The sequence below is a fragment of the Seriola lalandi genome, unplaced genomic scaffold (genome assembly GCF_002814215.2).
Source record: "Seriola lalandi dorsalis isolate HSWRI2012SDOR001 ecotype SW California unplaced genomic scaffold, Sedor1 jcf7180002054294, whole genome shotgun sequence".
NCBI classification, from domain to species: Eukaryota; Metazoa; Chordata; class Actinopteri; order Carangiformes; family Carangidae; genus Seriola; species Seriola lalandi.
In genome coordinates, this window is record NW_019524847.1 from 151,244 (window position 1) to 159,990 (window position 8,747).

General features: G+C 40.6%; 1 protein-coding gene across 3 annotated transcripts; it reads right to left on the reverse strand.

Annotated features, from left to right (window-relative positions):
* Positions 1-41: 41 nt before the first annotated feature.
* On the reverse strand, positions 42-5,733 carry agpat9l (1-acylglycerol-3-phosphate O-acyltransferase 9, like). Of its 3 annotated transcripts, none has more exons than XM_023406119.2 (14): positions 5,651-5,733; positions 5,021-5,223; positions 4,840-4,903; positions 3,394-3,542; positions 3,159-3,304; positions 2,691-2,765; positions 2,478-2,567; positions 2,293-2,386; positions 2,096-2,211; positions 1,707-1,762; positions 1,415-1,500; positions 1,190-1,318; positions 960-1,039; positions 42-612 (listed from the first exon to the last, which is right to left on the reverse strand). In XM_023406119.2, the coding sequence occupies exons 2-14, from the start codon at positions 5,162-5,164 to the stop codon at positions 504-506; spliced, it is 1,338 nt and encodes a 445-aa protein (XP_023261887.1). In that variant the 5' UTR covers positions 5,165-5,223; positions 5,651-5,733; the 3' UTR covers positions 42-503. The 3 variants fall into 3 exon arrangements, with proteins under 3 accessions (XP_023261887.1, XP_023261885.1, XP_023261886.1); XM_023406117.2 differs by having other exon boundaries at positions 3,394-3,545; XM_023406118.2 differs by having other exon boundaries at positions 3,394-3,545; positions 5,646-5,733.
* Between the last annotated feature and the right edge of the window lie 3,014 nt (positions 5,734-8,747).

The following is an 8,747-nucleotide window of genomic DNA, read 5'->3' on the forward strand; positions in this document are numbered from 1 at the left end:
CCAGGTTCTTTTTGCTCTTGATAATAATCACACTTTGGGTATTCAATTCATAAAGTAAAATTTATTTTTTTTTAAAAACAATGAGCAGCCCATGAATGAGGCAGCTGACTGTGAGAATAGAGACATTCATGAATCCAGTTTGTCTACCCAGTAGCTTGTCTGCAGTCACACATTTCATTCAGGGCATTTTCTCAGCATTAATACTCAGTCCTAACAGTAGATATCTTAAAGCAGCAATAAAAACAAAGAGCTTTCCCTTTTTACAGTCAGTCTTTTCCTCATAAAGGTCGATATTGCACTTGGGTTTTCTTGTAATCACTAAGACTCTCCTCCTTTTAGCTGTACCAAAGTTTTTCACAGTGTTCATTGAAGTCCACTTGTCAGTGCTGTATTTCATATCAGGTCCAGCTAATGAGAGCATGTTAGAGGAGAGAGGCTTGCTTCCAGTGTGAATCCTTCACGAACAGGGCAGGGGTTTGTCCGTCACACCTGTTGGGGGGGTCTCAGTCACTGTTGCTGCTGCTGTCGTCTCCCACCACCATGCTGCTGTACATCTTCTGCTGCTGCTCTTTAAATGTCTCCTTCACCTTTGCTCTCTTCAGGCCTCCGTCCCTGCAGAGGCAGCCAGGTGCAGACCGAACAAACTGAGAGTGGTGCCGATCAATCGAACACATGCAGTACACTGTATGAACACTGTTAATACTTCACTTTCATGAAAAAAAGGGACTATTTTTTGATGATTTTCATGTCTGATATTTGATTTGATATTTGAAAAATATCATACAGTTGGAAACTCAAAATCTTAGTTGATAAATGGTTTTCTCTCACAAGCTCTTATTACAATTACTCATGTGTTAAAGGGCAGTGGGTCAGTTTCTCAGCCTGTTTTATCCATTGCAAGGAAGAAAAATTCAACAGACAAAAAAAAAAAAAATAGTAGCAAAGAGTTGAAGTCTTACCACTGCAGATCTACCAGCCCTCCCTGGTGAGCGATGGCTGACTTCACTCTGTTGGCAAACTGGACGGCGTCTTCCCCCTCCTGCAATTTTTTTTTTTTTTTTGAATAAACAACAAACTCAGTCAGACATGTGTCTCTGTGTGAACATACGTGGAGGGGTGGCACCTTTGGGCTGTACACGTGGGCTTATGCATGCGTATGCTCACGTGCTTCAGCACATGTCGTACACACCTGCTGGTGCATGGCTGGTAGGTACCAGACATTACAGACAAGGGCCCAGCTGGTCATCATCCTCAGCAGGTAATTAACCATGCTGTACTTGGAACTGTTCCAGAAAGCATCTCCAAACTTTGGGTCATACTAAAAAAATTCAAAAATGCAAATAGGTGAAGTGAGGAACAGTAATATATGAGTCAGAAGGTTGAAAATCTGAATGAGAAATGGGGCTGACTGTACCTTAATGGCTACTGGATATATAGTTGCTCCAATTTCAAAACTTCCCTTTTTAAACATCATAACGGATGTGTTGTTGACACAGGTTCCTGCAGATACCAGACATCAGCACATTAAAAGGAGACTGAGCTGTGTGAGCTCTGTCCAAACCCACATGAAGTAGCTGCTCATTCGTCAGCGCTCAGATTGCCACCAGGCACAGAGCTAAAATAACAACACTCGCTGAGTCTTATCTTTGATGATACAAAGACAAACATCAGACTGATGTGGATAAAGTAACTCTGGTCACACTTACCCTCTGGAAATATTAATATGGGAAGCTTTGTCTTGTCATTCACATGATCCTTCAACCTGGAAGCAACACAAAGAGGTAATGGAAACATTTCCTGCACCTTTGAAGAGTTTTTTTTTTCACATTTGGGACAACACATCAAACATCTGGAACGAGTGTCTGGGAGAAGATGAGATTATGAGATACTGGGATCCAAACTGTGTTAGTTCAGAAGCAACTTTTCCAAAACATATCTGTTCTTGTTTGGAGCTACAGAAACTCTAGAGGATTTTTCTTGCCAGGAAAATGCCAAACCTCTCTTAGTGCCCGCAGAGAAAACGCAGGCAGGAAAGACATGCAATGACAAGCCTGAAAAGATGTGCTGAAGTTACAGTAAGAAGTGCAATACCCACCTTTTGGTCACTAGGTGGCGATCTTTCATCTCTGCTCTCTCAAACCATACATGAGGACAGGACCTCACCATGGCTCTCTGAACAACTCCCATCAGCCCTCCATGGACCTGACCCACCTGATAAACACATTTGAATAATTATCATGATTCAGCATGTTAAATGTAATAAGTTTAAATGTTACAGTAAAAATACCATACCATAGCATAACACCCGTCGTTGCAGAGAATCACAATGTCGATAGGAGAGGTGTGGTTGGCGACACAGAGTCCTCCTTTTTTGGGTTTATTTTCCCTGCGGTTGTGAAGAGAAGACACACAGTCAGAATCAGGAGATGAAGCTATTCCTGATTTTGGTTAGAAAGATACTCGGTGAGCAGGTTCACCTGTTGTGATAGCAGATAGCGGCAGAGAGTCCTCGGGCACAGATTCTGTAGCACATGACATGGACCCATTCACTCAGCCAAGACTTAATCCTTAAAATTGGGAAAAAGCAAAAACAAGCACAACTGAGGGGGGAGCCAGCGAGAAAGGGTTTTAAAGCAAAATGTAAGGTGCACAAAATGATTATTTTTGGACAAGTTATATATTGTGGTTACCTTGAATTTGGAAGTAATCCAACTGTAGATGTTCCTATTACCAGCCAGCTCAAACCAATGCAGGCCAGTAATATCCTGGAGAGAGGAACACCTTCAGTTTTCAGTTTACAAACAGAAACAATAAAAACTCACACACATAATAAAAGACTGAATGGTCAGACAGGCTTTTTTAGCCTTAACTTAACTGAATTCAAGAAATACTAGATGCATGGTTTGATGGCAGATATTACAGTAAACCCACTGGACAGAGGCAAACATGCAGTTTTTCAGTGACAGTAACTTCTTCCTCTACTACACCTCGCATTTTTGAATGTGCTTCAATCTCAGCGCAAACATAACATTATTTTTCACCAAGACAAAGAGTACTAGAGCTCAGCCTCTGACATTATTTCTGTTTCTCTTATTTCAGTGCTGCCTTTGTGTGAATAGAGCTGACTAACAGCTTAATGTTGCAGTCAGCTGGTGTACCTGAGCGGCGCGAGGATGCAGTATCTCACAAAGATGCCGATGCCGTAAACCAGTGTCAGCCTCAGACTGATGTACTGGAAATCGTTGTTGGTGCGAGTGAGTAAGTTCCAGGACACCAGCTCCTCTGAAGAGAACCTCTGGGTCACCTTCATTTAAACAAATGAAACCAGATCACTCAACAAAATCACTTCACTAACGTAACAAATTGTGTCTTGCTGATAAAATAAAGACTTACCTCATCCTCCACGATGCTCTCAATTCCTTTCCGGGTGAAATAAAAACAGTCACTAAGTGTAAAATCACCACCCACTGGTGGCTTGGGGCGACTGCGTCTAAGTTCCTCTAACTCTTTCTCCATAGAGCCATCTTCCCTCTCGATGAGACCTGCTACACACACACACACACACACACACACACACACACACACACACACACACACACACAGTAACAGATTCAAACTCAGTCAATCACTCATCTGATAAGAATCATTATGTGCAAGACAATCTTGCTAGAAACCAAAACGGTTTGAGTCACCAGAGGAAAAGTTCATTCAGGAATGCAAGTGTCATAGTGTATATATACACACATATATATATATATATAGGCATATAATATACTGTAAATATATAATCAATACATACATATATATATATATATACCTCATCATCCATCCTATATATATATATATAAATATATATATATATATTTATATATTTGGTATAACAAGCAGGTTCAACTGTGAATCTCAGCAGGACATGCTGGCACTGATCAGAGACCAGATTAAATATTTCATGGATAGTTCTCAGCAGAACTTTTCCAAGAACTGACAAAATGTAACAATGACTCATCTTAACTGAGAACTGAGCTGTTCAGAGAGCGGTCTTAAGTAACAAAGGCTGCAATGCCTGCGATCTGACACTGTCCACCCAACAGGTCTGAGAACAGTTAAGAGTTGGCCTCAGATTATATTATCTGATAACTCAGTGGGCAAAGTCCAAAACCTAGAATAACAAACTCTGCATTCAATATTCAATCAGATTTTCTGCACGCAGTCCTCCTTATCTCTGTTATGAAGCACTTTCACTACTTGTGTTCGTCCTCCACATTTAAAAATGTAACACTGACATACTTTGAACTTTGCAGAGGCCACACTGGCTGCTGGCATGACTAACATCTTGATGTGCTACAGGAGGAGATATCACCCTGTGCAGCTTAGCGACTGATAAAAAGTTGTGTAATTGCGTCTTGTTCTCAAGTTCTCAAGTCAACTGAGTCCTGGTGCCAGACAGAGACTGCTGCGCACAAGAAGAAATCCTTTAGCTGAAAATCAAACCTTCTCTGTGAGGTCTCGGTGCTATTATCATGTTTGCATTTTCTTTATCCAGAAAAACTTTCACTCAACATGTAAATCAATGACTCATTTAAAAACCATGTGATTTAATTGCAACACGTCTATTCCAGATGTGTAATAAAATATGTTATGAAATCCAGTATTGCAGCTCAACTCATATGTCACTAAACCGCCATCTTTCACAATAAAGGATATGACAATATCTTCTCTAGATGAGCACTTTTGTATTTGGTTTAAATCTATCTATCTATCTATCTATCTATCTATCTATCTATCTATCTATCTATCTATCTATCTATCTATCCATCTATCTAGTAGTTTTCTACTCACCATTAGATGCAGAAGCTTTCAGTATGTCATCTGCGTTTGCCTTCTGTATCTTCAGAGTGGCCCACTGTAGAGGAGGACAGACAGGAGACGTTCATGGCCATGTCTTATGTGGAGCAATGGATGAGAATCTGAATATTTGTTTTCAAGGGGACATCTGTGGGAAGAATGTGACTGACAGTACCTCTAAAGTTTTGACCAGGATGGTCATGTAGGTCTCAGAGATGCCCAGTGAGAAGCCAAACATGGCTGGGATCATGATGAGGCAGACAATGAGGTAAAGCCAAATCTTCAGAGCCCAGAGGGCCCCTGACCAGAAATCCTCCATCTCCGCCTAATTCCCTGAGGTATATGAGTGCAGCCCTGTGGCTCAGCTGTAGTGTAGTCCTGTATGTAGTGAAAAAAGGTGTCATATGTTTTCACTATTGTCAACACAAACAAGACAGATCCACCCTGTGTAAGGCTATCTGTCAGTATTTGAAGGTCAACAGCAACCACAATGACAAAGGGAGCAAACTAAAGTAAATAAAACATTGCAGTTAATTTAATCAGGAGGAAAATCTCGACAGGTCACAGTACACTTCTCTCTCTCTCTCACACACACACAGATACACACAGACATACACACAGCACTGAAACAGAGACAATCACAACCACACCAACTCCTGCCAACATAAACAACTCCATGAATAACCAAACTATGAGAGAGCTTTCCAATAATAAGACTACAAGAGTTTATTCAAAACGGTATCATTTCTTTTAGTTTTCTACAATACAAGCGGCTTCGTTTTCAATCTACACCGACTCACCTTACCTGTCAAACTTCAGTCCATGTTCTCACTTCCTCAGGAATAACTCAAATGAGAGAAAACACGCCCGTTTACTACTGGAACAAAGTTCACAGAGGTGCGTCCAGCAGCGCCTCCTGTGGACAGAGCGGGAACCGCAGACACGTGGACCTCGGATGGATTCCAGCAGGACTCAACAGTCCCGTTTGTTGGGGAAAATACTTGGCTTATTTTTGCACAACATATACTGAACAGTGGGAACTAACTTTTAGCTAAAGCACTCAGAGTTTATTCAGCCAATAAAATGTGTAACTATTGACACCCCATGATACCCCAAAGACTTTCTTCCAATAGCCTACATACATAGGCTACCTGCTGGCTATATACTGTATGATGCTTGAATTACAAAGCACATTAAAACCTGAAAGTCTCACGTCAGTGGAAGAATTTTGACTTTGGACATTAGAGATCACTGTGATTGTTTCTGATGCTGTTTGTTTGTGCTTGTGCGTTTCTGTGTTTTATTGTGTGTCTTATCTCAGTTCTTTTTAGGTCGCTCTTGTAAAGGAGATCTTAATCTCAGTGAGATTACCTGATTAAATAAAGTTTATAACACTAGAAAACAATCAAATAAAACAGTTTGAGATTGCACCATGGAAACAGCAGAATGGCACAAAGTCTGCTTAGTTTTGCATTTGCTTTGAGTGAAAACTATCCATCGATGAAGACAACAGGATATGGATGAAAGCTCCTGAAAAAGTGGACCTAGTGATAAGTGAAAATTTCTGTCACCAAAAATTAAAAAAAACAAACAAACAAAAAAAAACCCCCACTGATCTTTGGTCAACATCATATACTGGTGCTTTAACTTTATTGAATTGGTTTAATTTGACATTTTTTTTGTCATATAATAACTTTTGGTTTCTATTGTTATTTGAGGGCAATGATCATTGACCCAGATGCATTTTGGGAATCAGTAATACTACCGCAATAAATTTCCCCAAACCTCCCAGACCTGTTACTCACCACAACACAAGGAAGCCTTTATGAGGAATGTGGCCACAATCTCTCTGTGTTAAATCCTCTCTCTCCCACCTAAGACTAACAAAAGGTCCTGATTATTTTCCAGGTTGAGACATTTCACAGTCTGTTGCACATTACTGTAACGGGGTACTTCAGGGGGTCAGTTTGGGTAATGTCTATGGGGATGATAAGAGGCCGATTCATTCTGGGATTGAATCTAATCCAGACAGCTTTCTGGACTATAATCATGCTCCTTGGCAATGCATGTATTTTTAAAAGATAAACTGGCCCCTCGCCACAGTAACATACATGAGTATATGATGTATGATGATGCAGGTCATGTCTAAAATCTATCCCCTCATCCTAAAATATGTGATTACTTTGATTTAGAGAGATAGCTGTGAGGAATAAAGTGATACATTTTCATCCATTGTGAAAAAAAAATCAAATTACCCAGTCCTGCGATTTTTACATTCCAGATGTGTAATAAAACACTTGCCAACAACACACTATTTGTCCATTAATGTCAGGGTGTGTTGGTTCCTGTAAGGCAGGGCTTGTTAATTCTCAAATAACTATTTTTTTTTTTTTATCTTCAACAGAATCAAAAAACAAAGAGGTGACTGCTTACTCTTTTATTGGGTCCTTTTAGTGGGAACACCCCAGTATGTTCCATTAGTGTTGTTACTGTTGCTTTCTCTTGTAGGGGAGGGAGAGGTCAGGGTCGACTGAGATCAACTCAAAGCTCATGAGTCATAATCTGTGTGGAGCTGTGGGCTACCGGTGGTTTGCTGAATTATTTTTAGTCAGCTTCTAAATTTTCCGAAATGATCTCCAAAACAGATTCCTGAGACACTGGGTACATCTAACATGTGTCATTATCCAGCAGTCGTTGCTGGTCTTTGAAAAACACTGCAAAAGATAAGTCTGTGGTAGGTCCATAACCACAACTGTGTATTTATACAAACTTCTTTTGTACTCTAGGTAGATAGATACATAGATAACATAATGACTTCACTGCATTGTCTCCTCTGTGTCTCCCATGGACTGAGACAAGGCAGGAGGGAATGTATCATGTCTCAGTATCCATTTAGTCACACAATAATTGGCTTCAGGGGATAAACATTAGACAACTGAACTATATTCAGTATGAGGGGTTGCAGCCTCCTGAGAATACGCCCCAGAAAAGCATTTTACCCTGAGCTACAGTATGCCATGGTTAGCAGGGAATTGAAAAGCTCTCTGGACATAATGAATAATATTCCAAGGTGCATCACAAACATCAAACAATAGCTCTCGAGTCCAGGCACAGGCACGGACTGCCCCACCAAATCGTCCCCCATTATCCCAAAATTAAAAAGTAACTAAAAAGTAGGGATATTCAGCATTTCTCCTTCATAGGTATTTTTATTTTCTTAACCGACAACATTTGTTGATTGATTGATTCATTTAAAAATGCGGTACTTTGGCTCTGATGCAGCCATCTGTCTCTGGCCTGTAGTTTGTAGTTTGTAGTTTGGCGCAGTGTCCCGCCCACAGCACCATCTGATTGGTTACACGTCACGCGCACCCTATCAACGCTGAATTGAACAGACGGCAGACGGTCACAGACTAGAGCAGTCCCGGTTACCATAAACTCCATGTCGAAGGTAAGCCAGCATACATCAATGAAGTTATAATAAAAATCACAATCCTCTACACTGAAGTTACAACAACACCACACTCTGATGAATAAGTTCATCTGTAGGTCCAAGACACACCGAGCAAAAGAGAGAGCGAGAAGCTAGCGCTAACTGCTAAGCTAAAGTAACTATCGTCTGAACAGCATGTAAACACCTGCTGAATTAGTGAAAGTCGTTAAATGGAGCAGAAAGCTAATGTAAGTTTAAATGTACAGCAGGTAGTTAGTCACCGTGATGAAGAAAACAGCGACACTAACTGTTTATATAGTGCGACATTAAACTCTACCAGTAACAGAAAGTCCAGAGACTGGAGATGAGACACTGCACTGACTGCAGCACGTCAGCTCGTGAACGGTCACTAACTACCATTACTGAAAATACATTTTCTACTACAGAAGAAGTACAGTTACTGTGCAAA